The 20344-nt window shown below is 40.1% G+C and overlaps 1 protein-coding gene across 1 annotated transcript in view; it reads right to left on the reverse strand.

The window, feature by feature from the left end:
* The window catches only part of DNAH11 (dynein axonemal heavy chain 11), a 354965-nt gene that overhangs the window by 177226 nt on the left and 157395 nt on the right, over positions 1-20344 (reverse strand). The window contains exons 43-46 of the mRNA XM_018047336.1: positions 16630-16780; positions 12815-12946; positions 5001-5174; positions 1187-1391 (exon numbers count right to left, since the gene is read on the reverse strand). Of these exons, the coding sequence (XP_017902825.1) occupies positions 1187-1391; positions 5001-5174; positions 12815-12946; positions 16630-16780 (662 nt within the window). The remainder of the gene's footprint in view (positions 1-1186; positions 1392-5000; positions 5175-12814; positions 12947-16629; positions 16781-20344) is intronic.

Here is a 20344-nt window from a genome sequence, read left to right on the forward strand (position 1 = left end):
ATCTCTCATGTCTTTGCTTAAGCTGATTCTTCTAGCCTAAGTTCCCGTCTTGCCTATACACCATCCCATCTCAAAGGTCTGAAATCCTTTCTTTACAGTACACTAGCTCTTTCTATTCCTCATGCTAATAGGCAATGTCTAAGTCTATTCATGCTTGTAACCCTTCCAAGAATCAGCAAGCTGAACTTCGTTCAACTATTGAATTGCAGCCCTAATCTTCCATTTACAAGTGATAAAGTGATCCCTTCTCCTGTGTCCACAATGAAAAGCATGTATTATACACAGTGTCTGGGGATAAAGTAGATAAATGATACATATTCACTGAAGAAATGAATGAAAACCTTCCAGGTCAGTTTTTTTTAACTTTTCCACTCACAAAGATGAGGAAGACAAACTTGATTAAGAAAGAGATTACAGCACAATCATTCCTGGGTGAGTTAATGATTTAAGTGATAAGAAAACAGGTGGTTCATCTCTACTGATAGGGCTAAGGAACCGGCAACAAGGCATACAACAAAGAGACCATGCTCCGGGCAACAGGTTTCATAAAGCAGGGGACAACAGGAACTGCTGCCCTCACGGGACACAACCCCACTGCTCTGCTGGACAGTGACAGACACTGCTCTCAGCTCTTTATATACTAGTTCTTCTCTACTTCTCACGTCTACTCTGTTTGCCCTTCCAAACTCAAAATGCCCCAAATCTATGTGGTTCTTTTGATTGCACTGATGCATGTATTCAACAGCTAGAAATTATTCTTACAGTTCTAAGATTTAACTAACAACTGGCGGCCTGTCATTTCATCAGTACAGTCTGAATGAATTCCCCACTAAATCAACCCTGTGCTTGCAGAGGTAACCAGTACATTCTTCCTTGAGCATATTCTTTTGTCACTAGGGCTCCACGAAATTGATTAAAGCTAACCAAATGGTTTAGAGGCAAAGTAATGGAACTGCTGATGTAAATTCTTTCTGTTCTATAGAGTAATAACCCAAGTAAAGCCAGGAGGGATATAAAAAGCCAAAATAACAATATTTAAACGAAGCATATTTAGCCAGAATGGTGAAAAATAAAAATTCATTCTAAGCAAAATGTCTAAGAAAAAGGAACCATCTCTTTGGGCTGCATGTCCTGGCTCTGATAGTATCTGATCTTGTTTCTGGAGTATTAAAGAAGGAACACTTACGCTGCAGTGCTGCTGACGTTGTGTAGTAGTTGAAAGGCACACGGGATACTACATAAGCCTCAGAGAGACCTGCCAGCATGTCACCTACAAAGACTGTTTTTCCTACTCCAGCGTTTCCTACCAGCATCAATGGCTGTCCTTTCTCGAGCAGCAACTCCACAAAATATCGAAGACGAGTTGTCTCTGATGTGTGAACCAGGGCTCTCTGGTGGGGAAAAACAGCCAAAATTTTGTACCTACACCAACATATAGTCATTTTAGAACTGAGACCAAATGCATTCTTAGTTCTAGTTGACAGCCAGTAGGAGAGATACCACTTAATGTTTCATTTTGAATGGTCAATTCAGACACCATAGCTTGAGAAAAGAAACTGGGTAGTGTTGTCAAAATGCCATAGCAGAAGGAACTGATTTATTTTTTCCAATTAAGAGCTAGCACCCAAGGCTTCCTACCATGGAAATACCTATACTCTGCCTAACCTTGGGTTAGGTATAAAGGAATACAGTGAATGCTTAAGAAACTGCCCACCAATCTTTAGGACATGATGAAACATGTGAAAGGCCAAGATATGTATAAACAAAAATTGGTAGCAATTTCTTCACCCAGTAAGATTAATGATTGATGTGCAAAATGATTAGGCACAATTCACTCTAAAGGAGTTCAGCGCAAGGAGAGACCAGCTTGGAAGAAACAAACATTACGCGAAATATTCACAAGTCCAAAGCATGGGTGGTACTTATTGTACATTGTTCTGTTAAAAATTTTTATAGCAATGCTTCTGTTGTGAAAATTAGTTATTTATTTATATACTAGATTGTTTTATGAAAAAATTGAGGTGGCTTACAGAAATACAATAAAAAGAATACAAATAAATAAAAAGCTGACTGAGGGAATAGAAATGAATACACTGTGTGAGCTCAGGGAAAGGGGAAGCAGATGTAGACACACTGGAAAGAAAAGCCTGCCCGGGGACTAAGGAGAGCTGAAAAGGTCTTAAACTGGGGAGGGGGCAAATTAAAAAGGGGATTAAAAAAAACTATTTGCAGGATTTATACAGCTCGTAAGAAAAACACACAAACTCTGTAATGGATAAAGTTCTTCCCTGCATGGTTCACATACACTGACCACAGATCAGTATTTTATAGACAATTCAAGATCAAATTCGTGATAATGAGCATTCATTCTAGAACTTCACCTGAATTCAGTGCCCCTCTCAGGACCTGTTGAAAGACACAGACTCTTTTGTGCTACACTGAACAGTCCCAGATGACTTTAAAATCACCACTGAATTCTGTAACATGTTTTTTTCCTTTCTTGTTGCTAGATGTCGCATTTGCTATTTAATTGGCTATTAATATTGGCTCTTTTCTCCACACGTTAATATTGATAATTAATACCTACTGAGAGCTGAGTATGTGAGAGGTACTATGCTGAGCCGTTTACACGTGTTATATCATATGATACTCATAACAAACCTAGGAGGAGAGTTTTGTTATCATTTACATTTCAGAGATGATGGAGCTAAAGCTTAGAGAACATTAACAAATTGGCCAGAGGCATACGTGGTGGTACTTGGATTTAAACCCAATCTGTCTAGAGCCTGAGTCCTGTCTTACCTACTGCACAGAATGCTCCTCAGAGCACGGACCATACACACATTAGCTGATGTCCAAGTACTCCATTTCTCCATATATAAAAAGGCTAGTAACAGTCCTTTCTAAAAGAGAATTAGAAGATTGTCGGAAGGATTAATCTATGGAAATAAAGCATTTAGAAAAGGGCCTGACATATTATAATGTCATGTTAGTATTTGCTATTATTATCGACTCAACATGGTTTTCCTCTAACATGTTAAGAAGCTTTTAATCAAAACCACATTTGGTGCAATTGTGTATAAAGTAAGACTAGGAGGTCCTGACAGGTTCTCTGTTGAATAAAATACATCCCTGATGAGATGCATCAACCTTGTGATATCACTTTTTGTGTGTTTCTTTTGGTTAACTACAAGTCCTCAGCTCTCAGCTAGCTGGATAATATTGTTAGGTGGCTGAGGTCTAGACAGGCTGAGCTAAAACAGAGATGTTAAAATCTATAAAGCGGATGGAGCAGACTTTCATAATTAAGGTAACCTCATCACCTGGGCCTGAGACTAGGGTAGGGGCAGCACATGGCCCCTGGAAAAATGGATGCAGAAGGAAGTCTGCTCTGGGGCTTCTGGAAAAAGTTTCTACCCACTTAGTAAAAAGTACAGAAGCCTTCTTTCTCCATGTCTTGCTTCCTTCTAACTCCTGGGACCTCTAGAGTTATCTTGGATTGAGGAGATACCAGTCTTTAAACAAGGCCAGTGCTAAGGCAGGAAGATCCGAATCCGTAGTGTTATCACCAAGTCACAGAACTTATCAGTTTCAGGGCCTTCCTACCTCTGAGTTTCTTGTTTGCAAAATGATGAGTTTCCTCATGGTTATAGGATGAATTGTGTCCTCCCAAAATTCAACTATTGAAGCTCTAACCCCAGTAGCTCAGAAATGTGACTGTATTTGGAGATAAGGTCTTTAAAGAGATGATTAAGTGAGGCCTACCTAATCCAATCCAGCTGGTGTTCTTGTCCAAGGAAGAAACTTGAACACACTTCAGGATGGTGTCCAGGGAATGTGTATACACACAGAAAGGATCATAGGGGGCACAGCAAGAGGAGACCATCTCAAGCCAAGGACAGAGGCTGCAGGGGAAACCAAATCTTAGCCTGAGAAAGATGAATTTCTGATGTTTAAGCCACCAATTCTGCGGCAGTTTGTTAGGGTGTCTTAAGCATGCTGATACAGAGTGGGCTCCAAATTCAAAGTGACTGGTAGAAAGGAAAATGTGAATACACAGAATACACACGGGAAAATGCTATCACGTGAGGATCTGACTAATGCCGCCTCAAAGCAAGGACACCAAGACTGCCAGCGAACCTCCAGAATCTAGGAGAGATTCCTCAGGAGGAACCAACCCCATCAACACCTCTATTTTCAGCTTCTAGCCTCCAAAACTGTGAGACAACACATTTCTGTTGTTGAAGCCACATCTGTGGTACTTTGTTACCTCAGTTCCAGGAAATTCATACATTGAATTTTCTTTTATTTCACAGTAACTGCCTCCTAATTAGTGTGGCAATCACTTATATGCATTTTATAGGGCACGACTTGAAATAATAAGTTCCAAAGCCAATCAATATGAGGTGATTTTGAGAAAGAAATATAATGAACAGCAAAACAGACTGAAGAAGAATTAGAAAATGGTTAAAAGATAACTTGACATATAAAAATGTAGGAAAATTTATAAAAAGAAACAGTTAAGAAAACAATAAAGATTCATTTAGATTTGTGAGTTGCCTTGTGAAACTGAAATATATATACATCTTTGAATAGGAAGATGGAACATTCATTTTATGGCTTCAGGGGTAAAGGAAAGAAGTTCTATGTGAAAAGTACTGCTTAAGAAATGTCAAGTAAGGTCAGAAATAAGACTCACTGAACCTCACTGAACTAATAAAAACATGCCTTCAATTTTTATAAAATCACACAATTTCTAGGAAAATCTAAAGAAAGCTGTTACCACAGAATTAAGTTGAAATGAAAAAAAGAAATTGTAGAAATATAACTGTCTTCCTAGTCATTCCTATAACAGATTCTTCTTTGCAAGGAAATATGTTATATGCTGACCATACCAACAGGAAATCATCCATCAGGCAGGAAAAGAAAGATGGCATAAAAACAAACGAGGCTCAAGCCAGCATCATGTGGTTGAAGATCACGGTGTTCCCCACACCTACCTGCAAAGGTATTTCTGGATCCATAGTAAATTGGGGGATTTTATCAGCCCAAGGCAAAAATTTCTTACTTCTGTGGTCCAGGTAATAATCAAAAATTGTTCCCTGGGATGGAAACTTCACTGCTTTCATCTCTTTATGCCACCACTGACTGAATTCAGCTTGACAACCGGAAAGCTACGGAGAACAAGAGAAATTCTTCTTGCAGACTTACAGGTAATTTTGAACACATACAAAGCCACTGCAAGTGCAGCTGATCACACAGTGTTTTCAGCAAACAGTTCACAATTACAAACAGGACTGAATAACCGACAAAAGAAAAATAAATGATTAGAAGGAAGTTATAATGAGTGACAATACCACTGAGGCTGAAAGCTGTAACTGCCATACATGCATCAGGTACAAATTTTTGGCAGTAATTATTAACTTAAAAAAGCAAGGTAAGTTTAGGTGAACCTTAGATGACTCTGAGGTTATTCAGTTTAATAACAAGCTATCACACAAGTCACCCTGCTACAAGACAGTGGTTAGCAAACACTAGTGTTTATCTCTACCAACGTCTCCCTCGGTTGATAGTAAAATGGGGAAAGTGGGAACAAATGAATACTTCAAAAAACTAGTAACATTATTGGCTTAGACATTGTTCTTTATCTGAGCTTATAGCCTTCATAGAACTTTGGGTGTTAAAAATATCCTTTCCTTTGCTGTGGTGATAATAAAAGGTCATTTAAAAATAAATGCCCTTATTTAGAAAAACAAACAGTTGGTAACCCTATTTCATTCCTTCAAATCATTAAATTTTGCTGGTCTTTGAAATTTGAAATCTGAGAAGCTCTGCCACGAGGGAAGGGAAAGAATGGACTTGGTTTTCAACTCAGTAGTTGAGCTGAAACTCCACAGATTCCTGTCCTGTGAGAGAATCTTCCAGAAAAGATAATGGAGTAGGAAACAGGTTCTCCTTGCTAGAAGGCGCTTGTTTCTATGATGGCAGGTAGAAGCCCTCTGCTGCTAGATTAGCAGTTAGAAAATGGAGACGGGGAAATTCCAACTGTGTGCTAGCAACTAACAGCCCCTCCGGTACCTATGGGATGACCAGACAAAGCCTCGGAGCTCTCTAAAAACACCGTGTGTGTTCACCGCATTCACCAACCTTACATGTATCCAAAACTTCAACTCCCATTTTGCTCCAGGGAAATTCTTCAAGTTACTTTTACTTTGGTGTCTTTTATGTCCATGGACTACAGCCCACTTTTTGTGTCAGGCTGATCAGACACATGAGTAGAGATGGATAGGATGGCTGGAGGGTAGGAGGGTGCAGTTAGGGCTGAGAGGTGTGGTCAGCCGTAGCAGGGGGAGCTGATCCCACCAACCTTCCCAACAAGCGGAGCGCATATTCCTACAGACCACTACTCACATATTTAGATCCGTTTCAGTTATCTTCAGATTGGCGTCATAGGATTTTTTCTTTTTAATCATCCTATAGAAGTTGGTCAGAAACCAAGCTCATTCAAAAAAAAAGTTCCTTATCTGGTACCATTCTTTGTAGGCAGGATGCACATGAGATTTCTACTTCACAATAAAATTTGCTTCACCTAACCACAATGTCAGCAGAGTCATTTTGATGAGAAGTCTTTGATCATTCATTCACTCACTAAAATGCATTTGTTCCCGTAGTGGGGAAGAAAACAAACAGGGTTTCTGCCCTCACAGAGCTTATGGGGGAAATGAAGGGGAAGTATGGTGGAAGCAGAGGTGGAGGAACACAGAACTAAAGAAAGAGGTATCTTGAAAGCCAACTTTGCTGGAAGTGAGAGTAATGAGGGCATCTCTTTTAACTGGATGTACAGTGAATCATCTCTGAGAACAGGCACCAATTAAGGAGCAGAACATTCCAGGAAGAAGTCAACAAGTGCAAAGACCTTATCATAGGAAAGAACCTGCATTCCAGAAACTGGCCAGTGCAGCTGGAGGGGAGGGAGCAGCTGAGGAAAAAGTAGGGAGAGATAGTCTGGGCCAAAGCCAAAGGCCTTGTAAATGAAATTTTAAAATTTTATCTTAAAAGCAATAGGAATCCATTAAAGTGTTGTAAATTCTGGAGTGTATCATATAATCCAATTTACACTAAAGAAACCACTCTGGCTGCTGAGCGCATAATGGATGATGGGGCAAGTACAGAAGCAGAAAGACCAGTGAGGAGATTACTTCAGAAGTCAAGTGGGGAATGATAGAAGCTGTTTATAGGAGGCTCTGGGAGGGATGACAGGGACCAATTTTGGAAGGTGTTTGCAACAGCCGGGGTTAAGAACACAGGTCTGAGTCAGTCAGCTACAGTCTGAAGTTGCCTCAGACATTAGCCACGTGTCTCCAAGGAAGCTAACTTATCTAAGTTTCAGTTCCTTTTTTGTAAAAGAAGAATAGCTATAACTATATAGACAGGATAATTTTTTAAGATTCAATAAGCTAGCCTATTAGAAACCCTAAACTCTTTCCCTGACATATATACATAGAAGGCACCCAACTCTGATGACTAAATGGCTATTCCTAAGACTATTTCTTGGATCTGCTTCATTCATGATTTCAGCTTCATAATCTCTCTTTTGAATGCTGTGTAGTTAAAGCAGTTTTGAAAATTTAAAGATGATGATGTCAAATACTAATTGCGGAGAGTGTCTGGGACAGGAAGGGGACCACATGATGCTCAGCTCCTGGTCTGACTAGCTGGCTTGGAAGGCTGCCAAGTCTGGAAATTGCAAAGATGAAAAGAGGGTCAAGTTGGGAGGAAGGTGAGCCGTCATGATGAGAAGCAGAAAAATCTCAGTTGTCAACATCCTTCTCATGCAATTTTACTTGGTTGTACAGCCCTGGAAAAGGAAACACTCTGTGGAGAACATTGGAAAAAAGACAAAAGTCATGAGGTTTGGGGGTAGACAAGAATACTCTGCATGTGGCCTCCCTAGGAGAGGAATCCATATGTGTAAATTTTGCCTTTGAGATAAACCATGTGAAGCCACATAACACTCTTAACTCAGGCAAGAGAGGCCTTTTTCTTTAGAAAAAGCACTTGGAGATTACTGAAGAAATGTGGGTTCTGAGAAGGGTCAAAATGAGACTTAGGAGGCCAAGCGAATGCCAAATTCATTTACGGATATACAGTAACTTAGTGACAAGCAGCAGAACTGGCCCACAGGTCATAGCAACCATGGATTTCAGAACCTACTGTGACTAAACCAACAAATTTGGGTTACTCTTGGCGGTAATACCTTCTGTTTTTAATTCCCAAACATGCCACTGGAGAAGGGAATGGCAAACCACTTCAGCATTCTAACCTTGAGAGCCCCATGAACAACAAGAAAAGGCAAAAAGAAAGGACACTGAAAGATGAATTCCCCAGGCTGGTAGGTGTCCAACATGCTACTGGAAAAGAGCGGAGCAACAGTTCCAAAAGAAATGAAGAGGCAGAAGCAAAAGCGAGACAATGCCCAGTTGTGGATGTGACTGGAGTTGAAAGTCAAATATTGTAAAGAACAATATTGCATAGGAACCTGGAATGTTAGGTCCATGAACCAAGGTAAATTGGAAGTAGCCAAACAGGAGATGGCAAGAGTGAACATTGACATTTTAGGAATCAGTGAAATAAAATGGACAGGAATGGGTGAATTTAATTCATATAATCATTATATGGACTACCGTGGACAAGAATCCCTTAGAAGAAATGAAGTAGCCCTCATAGTCAACAAAACACAGTCCAAAATGTGATCTCAAAAATGGCAGAATAATCTTGGTTTGTTTCCAAGGCAAACCATTCAACATCACAGTAATACAAGTGTATGCCCCGACCAGTAATGCTGAAGAAGATGAAGTTGAATGGTTCTCTGAAGTTCTACAAGACTTTCTAGAACTAATTGTGAAAAAAAAAAAAAAATGTCATTTTCATCATAGGGGGCTGGAATGAAAAAGTAGGAAGTTAAGAGATATTTGGAGGAACAGGCAAGTTTAGCCTTGGAGTACAAAATGAAGCAGGGCAAACACTAACAGAGTTTTGCCAAGAGAACGCACTGGTCATAGCAAACGCTCTCCTCCAACAAAACAAGGGACACCTCTACACATGGACATCACCAGATGGTCAATACTGAGATCAGATTGGTTATATTCTTTGCAGCCAAAGATGGAGAAGCTCTACACAGTAAGCAAAAACAAGACCAGGAACTGACTGTGGCTCAGATCATGAACTCCTTATTGCAAAATTCAGACCACTAGGCCATTTAGGTATGACCGAAATCAAATCCCTTATGATTATACAGTGGAAGTGACAAATATTTTCAAGGGATTAGATCTAACAAAGAGTGCCTGAAGAACTATGCACGGAGGTTCATAACACTGAACCGGAGGCGATGATCAAAACCATCCCCAAGAAAAAGAAATGCAAAAAGGCAAAACGGTTGTCTGAGGAGACCTTATAAATAGCTGGGAAAAGAAGAGAAGCAAAAGGCAATGGAAAAAAGGAAATATACCCATGTAAATGCAGAGTTGCAAAGAATAGCAAGGAGAGATAAGAAAGCCTTCCTCAGTGATCAGTGCAAAGAAATAGAGGGAAACAACAGAATGGAAAAGACCAGAGATCTCTTTAAGAAAATTAGAGATACCAAGGCAAAATTTCATGTTAAGATGGGCACAATAAAAGACAGAAACAGTATGGACTTAACAGAAGCAGAAGACACTAAGAAGAGGTGGCAAGAATACACAGAAGAACTGTACAAAAAGGTCTTAAAGACCTGGATAACCACAATGGTGTGGTTACTCACCTAGAGCCAGATATCCTGGAGCATGAAGTCAAGTAGGCCTTAGGAAGTTTCACCATGAACAAAGTTAGCGGAGGTGACAGAATTCCAGCTGAGCTATTTTAAATTCTAAAAGATGATGCTGTTATAGTGCTGCCCTCAATATATCAGCACATTTGGAAAAGCCAGCAGTGGCCACAGGATTGGAAAAGGTCAGTTTGCATTCCAATCACAAAGAAGGACAATGACAAAGAATGTTCAAACTATCATACAATTGCACTCATTTCACATACTAGCAAAGTAATGCTCAAAACCCTACAACAGCTAGGCTTCAACAGTGTGTGAACCGAGAACTTCCAGATGTACAAGCTGGATTTTAAAAAGGCAGAGAAACCAGAAATTAAATTGCCAACATCTGTTGGATCATTAGAAAAAGCAAGGGAATTTCAGCAAAACATCTACTTCTGCTTCACTGACTATGCTAAAGCCTTTGACTGTGTGGATCACAACAACTGTGGAAAATTCTTATGGGAATACCAGACCACTATACCTACCTCCTTAGAAACCTGTACGCAGCTCAAGAAGCAACAGTTAAAACTGGTCATGGAAAAATAGACTGGTTCAAAATTGGGAAAAGAGTACGTCAAGGCTGTATATAATCACCCTGATTATTTAACTTATATGCAGAGGACATCATGCAAAAAGCTGGGCTGGATGAAGCACAAGCTGGAATCAAGATTTCTGGGAGAAATATCAATAATCTCAGATATGCAGATGACATCATCCTTATGATGTCTGCTTATGACATCCTTATGATGTCATCCATCGGTTTCTTTGCAGACAGCAAAGAAGAACTAAAGAGTCTATTGATGAGGTGAAAGAGGAGAGTGAAAAACCTGGCTAAAACTCAACATTCAAAAAGCTAAGATCATGGCATCTGGTCCCGTCACTTCATGGCAAACAGATGGGGAAAAAAATGGAAATAGTGACAAACTTTATTTTCTTGTCCTCCACAATCACTGTGAATGGTGACTGCAGCCATAAAGTTAAAAGATGTTTGCTCCTTGCAATAAAAGCTATGAACAACCTAGACAGCATATTAAAAAGCAGAGACATTACTTTGCCTAGTCAAAGCTATGGTTTTTCCAGTGGTCATGTATGGATGTGAGAGTTGGACTGTAAAGAAGACCAAGAGCCAAAGAATGGATTCCTTTGAACTCTGGTGCTAGAGAAGACTCCTGGGAGTTCCTTGGACTACAAGGAGATCTAATCAGTCAATCCCAAAGGAAATCAACTCTGAATATTCATTGGAGGGACTGATGCTGAAGCTGAAACTCCAATACTTTGGCCACCTGATGGGATGTGCTAACTCACTGGAAAAGACCCTAATGCTGGGAAAGATTGAAGGCAGGAGAAGCAGGCGGTAACAGATGATGAGATGGTTGGATGGCATCACCGACTTAATGGACATGAGTTTAAGCAGACTCTGGGAGGCGGTAAAGGAGAGGGAGGCCTAGCATGCTGCAGTCCATGGGGTAGCAAAGAGTCAAATGACTGAGTAACTGAACAACAACAATACTTATATCTGGAAATATTTTAGGGAAGCCTGGAAGATTACGCCATCTATTTCTAATTCAAAGATTCAGGGGTGCCCGTGGAAGCACTTATGGCCCTGAGAGATCCTGAGGCACCAAGGATGGCCCTTGGAGACAGACATACATGAGTGGGAATCCAGATATTGTCATCAGCTGTCAGTCAAGTTACTTTGTCTGTTTTACTTTACCTGCATAGTGATGATACCTTGAATTACTGTAAAGATGACATGAGAAAATCTATACATAGACGTGCCAAGAAGGGATTAGATGTGTAAATTTTTAAAGGTGAAAAACTCCTACTTTGTACTTTGACAAGTCTAAGCAATGTGTGTGTGTGCACACGCCTGCATGTGTCTATGCACGTTCTTAGAGTTTACCGAAAAGAAATCAGAAGTCATAGACCATGCTAGGAATGTTGTATAGGTGTGATAGCCTTGCTTTAGGCCAAAGGAAAGGACAGCAGAAAGGAAGCAGCCTGGGGTTGATTATAGCTCATGAGAACTACCCGAGGGAATGTGTAAGACTAGGCAGAAGTAAGAGGAGTAGAGATCTGGAAACCAATGAGCAGGCTATTATGTGCTATGGATTGAACTGTCTCCTCACCAAAATCACATGCTGCAGCCTTAATCCCCAGTGTGGGAGTATTTGGAGATGGGCCCTTTGGGAGGTATTTATATTGAGATGAGGGCCTGAGGGCCTCATGTTGGGATTAGTACCTTTACACGAAAAGACTCAAGAAAGCATTTTATCTTTCTGCCATGTGAAGACACAGAAAAAGGCATCTGTCTGCAAGGCATGAAGGTCCTCACCAGAACTTGACCATGCTGGCACCTTGACCCTGGACTTGGAGCCTCCAGAACTGAAAGAAAGTAAATTTCTGCTGTTTAAGACACCCAGAGCATGATATTTTGTTACAGCAGCCTGAGCCAAAACAATGTGATAGCTCACAGCAAGCTAAAGCTGATCCACTCCTAAATTAAGGCTGTAGGGATAGAGACACAGGGACAGACGTGCCAGCTACCTTCTGAAAGGAGCTGATGCCCACAGGATGTAGATGTAACAATGATGTCTCCCAGGCTCTGAACCAGAGCAACTGGGAGAAATGGATCACTGAGGAAAAGGTGGGAGAGGAAGAGCACAGACAGGGGAGGGGCAGATGAAGCACCCTGTCTCAGGCACATTGAGACACTGCTGGCGTTGACGTGGAACCTTGAGCTCAGAAGAGAGATCTGGTGGAAGACCATGGACCTGGCCTTGTCAGCCAAGGAAAGCACCGCCAGCCTGAATGAGCTTGCCTAACAATGTACAAGCTTAGAAGGGAATAGGGCTAGTAGGGTAGCTTTATGATAATGACATACCCCAAACCCCCAAACTCACAGGGATCAAGATATAGTAATATTTTTCTCCAAATAAAACTGGTTCTGTCAACTATTTCTACACATACCTGATCTTGTAGCAGAGTGCCTCCGAATGCCCAGATACAAGCAAAGACAAAATAGACTTCATAAACTTCCTTTGGGCTGTCAGAAGGTACATTTTCAGGAGTCAATAAACATTCCAGAAGAGTACAAATAGTCTAAAGGAAAGAAAAAGCCATTCTTTCAGGGCAACAATTTTTTTCTTTAAATAACAGTGACAGGACTTAGGAATAAATCCTCTGTACCCTTAAGAGATTTTAGGATTTTTCCCAGCTCTGTAATGTGCTATCCTGGGAGACACATAAATGACTGCCTTGGGTTTCTGAGTTGGCAGTGGAACCCCTTGGCCACTTTTAACCAAACTTATCTTCTATGTAACAACAAACTATCAAAAAAACCTTATTATCATAAATTCTTCAATTAATAATCACTATAACACAGAGAAATGCACATTAAAAAAAGAACAAGGGGGATACAACTGTGCTGTCTTTTCAAGCAGTGAGTCCTTCTATACACAGGACTTTATAACCCACATTCTCACTTAAAAACAAACTAAAGGCATTTTTCTCTCCAGCATGTGTTGCCCTACATCATCACTGGGAACGAAGGCACTAGGTGGAAGGGATGTGGAACTACTGCCCTCGAGTAGACATTTAGATAACCCACTTTCCCTTCATTCTCTGGCAGCTGTTTCCCCCACCTGTTGTCATAAATTTAGAAAGTCAGACTGGCTGCCCTTAGCTTGCGGCATGTTTTGGACGTGAGACTAAATCTAACTCTGGAAGAAGTACTATTCAGGAACTTGCTCTTCAGATCCTCCATGTGAAAGGGCCCCACTGCTCTGAAATTCCCTCCATGTCCAGGGCAACGAGGTCAGTAACAAAGGGAACATGGCTGCTGCCAAGGCCTTTCTCATGTGAAATAATAACCATAATGAACATGTTTTTACAGCTAGCACAAAAATGGTTGTCACGAACTAACACTGTCACAGACCCTCAAAACTCATGAGACCCTTCCCCCAGTTTTTGGAGGCAGTGGTGGATGTTTATCAACATCACACACACACAGCAGGGAAAGCTGTAACAAAGCAAGTCACGTGTGTGTCTCTCCCTCCCAGTCCTGAGATGCACGGAAAATGGTAATATGGAAAATTGGTCCTGGCGTAATTTGGAAGTGTTTTTGAACATTTAATTAGTTGAGCACCTGTCACATTTTTGTTAGAAAAAAAAAAAAACTTTATTGGAGGATAGTTGCTTTACAACCTGTCATTTTCTCAATCTCTCTCTTGATTTCCATTATTTTATATTGTGCCATGTTTGCTACTTTAAAATAATCTTCTAATCAAATAAAATTCACCAAATTGTTGTCAAGAAAAATCATGTAAAACCCTGAGACTTTTCTATTCCTGAGTAGAAAGCATGTTGGTCTAAGCAACTGTTAAAATCAAAATGAAAAAGACTGAAAGGTGTCAAAATGATATCATCCACCGATCTGAACACGCTAATAATTCATACAATTTTTCTATTTTCTCCCAAACACAGTACTTGGAAAACATTTTAAGCTCTGCATCAGCAATTAATATAATCACACCTTGGTGTATATTCTGAAACAGTTAAAACACCTTAACAAACGCAAAGCAAGAAAGTTTCATATACTGGAAAACACAGTACACTAAATTCTTTTTTTTTTTTTTTTTGAATGACAATCTGTTTATTCAGTATCTTAAGACTAGCCAGGTAGAATTAAAAGTTTGATTATTACATTTTAAGATCACTAATAATCGTGTATGCATTAATATAATGAATTAGTTCCTGGGTGTTAGAAAAGAAATATAGTTTGAGATGAAACCATAATCAACACTAATTTCTTTAAGTGGCCTTTTAAAAGAATGAAATAATACCATTTACAACTACATGGATGGACCTAGAGCTTATTGTACTAAGTAAAGTTAGACAAAGAAAGGCAAATATATGGTCTCACATACAGGTGGAATCTCAAATACCACACACATGAACTCATCTATGAAGTGGAGACAGATTTGTGGGCATAGGGGACAGACTTGTGGTTGCCAAGGCGGGGGCGCAGCAGGAGGGCGAGATTGGAGTTTAGGGTTAGCTGATGCAAGCTAGTATATGTAGAATGGATAAACAACAAGGTCTTAATGTACAGCACAGGGTGTGTGTATGCGTTAATTGCTCAGTCATGTCCAACTCTTTGTGACCCCATGGACTGTAGCCTGCCAGACTCCTCTGTCCATGGAATTCTCCAGGCAAGAATACTGGAGTGGGTTGCCATTTCCTTCTCCAGGGGATCTTCCTGACCTAGGGATTGAACCTGGGTCTCCTACAGTGCACACAGATTCTTTACCACCTGAGCCACCAGGGAAACTCTGCCAGGCTCCTCTGTCCATGGGGATCCTCCAGGCAAGAACACTGGAGTAGGTTGCCATGCCCTCCTCAACTCAATTACAGTAAAAAATAATCTTTTTAAGCAATTCTCTTGTACACTCAATTTTTTCTTTAATTTTTTTCCTTATAAGCAATCACAGCAAAGAGATGACTTTACGCAATAGCAGCCAGAAAGGAGTTAAGGATAAAATGTCATTTCTGAATACTACAAAAAGAGGAAGTGAGAGCAAAAATCATATTAATTCCTACTGACCTATTTTCACACTACTCTTAAATGAAAAAGTTCACACCACAGAGAAACACAAATATACAAGTCAACTTGAGAAAGAACACGATACTTGCTTTTTGCAAGTATTACACCAGAGGAAGTCTAATTAGGCTAACCACATAATTAATTCATTATGAATAAATTCAGACCTGCTTTCAGAAATAAATTATACCTCAGATAATTACTGGTGAAGACTATCGTTTACTTAATTGGTGTGCAAATTATCCAAAAACCTGAACTTTCTCTTATTATGCTTGTGACTTTCTAATTTAGCGTCAAATTCTGTACCATAGTAACTTCACAGTAACAAAGTACTTCAAAACCAATTTTGCTCCTAAAGAGAAACAAACAAAGGTTTCTAAATGTAAACCTTTTGTGAAGTTTTACACTTGCAAAGGCTGGGGGATCCTTTTTCCTCACACTGAGATTAAGATCACAACCTTCATTTCCGTGTGCCATGCATTTGCTGTCATGACACCGAATCATACATACTCTTCACTCTTACCAGCTGTCTGACAACAAAGATCAGAAAAAAACCTATCCCTGAAATATTATGAACTCTTTATCTGGACTGACCTGACTTGAGGACTATTCTGGGGAGGCGGGAGTAAAGAAAGGGAGGAAAGAATGGGAGGTCTGCCAGGCCAGGTGGGATATGGGTTGGTTGTTCAGGTGATATTCAGTAGCTTTCTCTTACTCACTGGTCAAAATCTTTAATTGCATGAATTTACGGTTTTCAAAAAACACACTGAGCATCTTCTCTGGGCCAGCTGCTCAGGAAACGGAAAAATCAATGAAGCTGTTACAACCCTGTTCTTATTTCATGCAAATGTATTTGGGAGAAACACAATGATTCAATGATATATTTGGCGCCTACTAGTGCTTGGCATTATGGAAATCTCTGGAGATACACAAATGATAAAAGGTGGCTCCAGTCCACTAGTTCATAGTCGAGTGAGAGAAACAGACCACAAACCCAAATGGTCAAGGCATGTGACAGACATGTGATAGAGGGTTGCCAAACGCATAGGGGAACATGGGGGCTGGGGGGGTGTGGAGCAACCTAACCCTTCCAGAAACCACTCCGTGATGTTGAACAAGCAAGAACTTTTTTGATCAAACCAAATCAGGACTAGTGTGTGAAACAGAGTGACCCAAGACGAACCTGTACCAGGCTGCTCTCTGGAATTGAAGTGATGGTTTTAAAGCTTGTTCTCAGCTTTTCCAAGCAGGCAGGAACGTATTTATCAAAAAGAATCGTTAAATTGGCCTTTTCTGACTGATGCCGCCTTCTGTCTATCCAACTGGCCACATACCTGAAAAAGAACACAGAAAGGCTTTTACTGAGCACCAGGTTTGAAAGGCAGAAATTCACGTACTCAAAAGCTTCCCCCTTCAACACAGCTTGGTCCAATACTTCAGGGACATGTTGAGTGGGTTCATTCTATTTCTCAAATGGCAAATATTTTAAAATGACCCTTTATACACTTGTTTTAATGGCCATTTTTACCCAAATGAAAAGAATGTAAAAGAAACTACTAACAGCACTTAGAAACCCAACATAATAGAGGATAAGTAGGCCATTACCGAGCATTTATAAGGAAGTATAGTTTGTCATTTCCTAGAGCACTGAAACTATTTTCAGAGGGTAGGCTTTATTTATGAAAACAGCTTGGGGTTTTTCTTGATTAAAATTGGTGTCGATTTTTTAGTAATGAAAAATTAGTTACAAATAAAAAGGCGAAAATTTCATAGGGACCATTTCCAAGTCCCTCCTGTTCACTGGATTGAACGTTAACTCTGACCTGATAGCTGACAATGTGGTTCCTGGGTGTGTGTGCTCAGTTGCATCCAACTGTCTACGGCCCCATGGATTGTAGCCCACCAGGCTCCTCTGCCCACGGAAATTTCCCAGGCAAGAATAATGCAATGGGTGCCATTTCCTACTCTAGGGGATCTTCCTGCCCCAGGAATCAAACCCTCATCTTCTGCTTGGCAGAGAGATTCTTTATCACGAGCATCACCTGGGAAGCCAATAGGTGGCTCTAAAATGGAATCTCACCCTTGGGTACACGTGTATAAATCTGAAGCTTATAAAATGTTACCACTTACATTCATATTTCTAACATATTAATAAAATAATGTTTGTCAATAAAATGAAACATGACTTGGCTGCACCCACAGCCGTCTCTCGAAAGAAACTGTATAATATGACATGAAAAATAATTGCTCAAAGAGTTCTCATCAAATAAGAAACAGTGATCACAAATCCATGTAGCTGCCACCAGAGACAGTGCAACCAGATCAATGACAGCTATACCTTGTTTTAAGCAAATCAGATTGCATATTTTTAATATCAAAAGAAATTAAGGCAAAATAATTATCCCAGCAAAGACTCCCTCTGATAATCATAAAGCTTCATGATGGAGTTTTATTAAATATTCAACTATTTACACACTATTGCTAGATTTATGAACTATCAACTATTACAACTTTTTCAGGTCAAAGAGGAATGCTTTTCAGCTGAAGTTCAGTTGCATGATGGTAACTGAAAGGTCACTTCTGGTGCTCTCCGAGTTGCATCCAGTGGGTGCCACAGAACAGTGGAATAATGGAATACGGTTGCTAGGTACTCAGAATGAAGGCCACACCTACCCCTTAGCTACTCTTTTTATTCTACACACGCTGGCAGAACTGAAGTCTCAGTATCCAGAGCTATTTTTGGTGGGGTGTGGGGAGGCAGATTATTTAGGGAGATGGAGCTCTAAGTCAGACTGCCCAGATCTTTATCCATCCTTTAACTCTGTTTTCTTGGGCAGGTTAGTTAACGTCTCTGTGCCTCTAGTTTCTTAACTGGCAATGGAGATGATGATGACATGCTTTTCCTAGGGTTGCTCTGAGGAGCAAATGAGTTCTCATGTATTAAGTGCTTAGATTAATAACTGACATATAACAAATTTCCAATCAATGCTACTCATTAGCATAGAGCTGGTGTAACTGGGAGAACTGGGTTCATATCCTGGCTTTGCCTTTCTGCACATCTCCTAAAGGCAGCAGTGTCCTGCAGGGCAGGCAGTGCTCTGTTGGGTTTAAGAAATTCTGCCCCAACTCCCCACCTCTGTCTTTGGTCTCTGTGGCGGCAGAAGGCTGTGCAGGGCTAACTAGGAGCTGCAGCCTCAACAAAGCCACAGAAGGGGGAAATGGGCTTTGCACTTGGGTAATAGCTACTTTATTAACCCTTACTGGCAGTAGCCAAAGTCTCAAAGGGAAAGCCCATCAGGCCCAAGAGCAAATGAGGCTGTTGCACAAATTATGTCCACAAAAAAGAAAGTGAATTCAATCAAACCAGGAGATGTGGTAAGAGTTGAAACTGATTGGAGGCAAACAAACAAAAAAAGAAACAAAATGACCTCTGCTAGCAGTCAACCACAGCATATAGCACTGGAAGTTAAGAAAAAAAGGGTATATATTGTTAAATATGGACAGTTGAAAATACTATGTATAAATTACTGTTAAATTTAGTAAACATTAAAAGGCAGCAAATTATCTTCAGCAATGGAAAAACTGAAGCTATAGGTCTGTGCTATTGGCAATTCCCTCTACCCTATTTCATGCAAAATTTTCTCATGATTTTTAAAAGATGCTGTAGATTTGAATATGGCCAAATGAAACACACTGCTACCATACAACATGCAAGTAAAAACATATATTTATTCCTTACCTACATATGGGTTCACCCACATCACTGCCCCTGCCTCAGGAAATAGCTGCCTTAATGCAACAGATGCCTTAATGCATCACCTTAATGCTAATGTCTAGGTCACTAACAGAGAATCTTTGGCTCGTGGTGCTTGCAAATCTGTTCCATATAGGCAACTGTGTTGCACCTCCTCCTTCTCCAGAAGTCTTATAGGTACATCACTCCTGTAGGAACATCACAGGAAGTCTACAGCTCTGTAGTTGAGAAACTATAAAGGCAGCCAAAGTTTTCAGGCTTCTGAAGATATTATTTATTTATTACGCTAAGTCTGGCATTGGGATCCCATCATACAGCACAATAGGAATTCAGAGCTCTCTCTAGTTTGCCCCTCTCTATAGTTTGCAAGATTTTGGTTTTCCATCATTCATGGTGGCCTAGAAAATAGCAGAAGTTGAAAAGGACCTACAGATCAGCAGTGTAATTGATGACTTCTGAATCTGTATGTTTACACATACAAACAGAATCCAGAGATAAAAGGACGGGATTGTAGGGATAGAAGACAAAAAGCTCATCCAGTGTAGGTGAGTGAATGAGACAACGGTAGAATGATATTTTCAACTAAACTATTAGAGAAATGCAAATCAGAAGTACAATGAAGTACCACCTCACACCAGTCACAACGGCCATCATTAAAAAGTCTACAAATAGCAAATGTTGGCAAGGATATGAAGAAAAGGGAATCTTTCTACATTATTGGTGGGAATGCAAATGGGTTCAACCACTATGAAAAATAATATGGAGGTTCCTCAAAAACACTAAAAACAGAATTGCCATATGATCCATCAATCCCACTCCTGGGCATATGCCAGGAAAACACTAAATTTTGAAAAAAAAAATACATGCACCCCTATGTTCACAACAGCACGATTTACAACAGACAAGAAATGGAAACAAGCTAAACGTTCATCCATAGATGAATGGATAAAGAAGATGCAATGTGTGAATACACACACACACACAGACACACTGAACAGTACTTAACTGTTAAAAAGAAAGGATGCCATTTGCAGCAACATGGATGGACCTTAGAGATTATTATACTAAGTGAAGTAAATCAGAAAGATAAAGACAAATATCATATGATATCACTTACATGTGGAATCTAAAACAGGACACAAGT

Source organism: Capra hircus, chromosome 4, assembly GCF_001704415.2.
Source record: "Capra hircus breed San Clemente chromosome 4, ASM170441v1, whole genome shotgun sequence".
NCBI classification, from domain to species: domain Eukaryota; kingdom Metazoa; phylum Chordata; class Mammalia; order Artiodactyla; family Bovidae; genus Capra; species Capra hircus.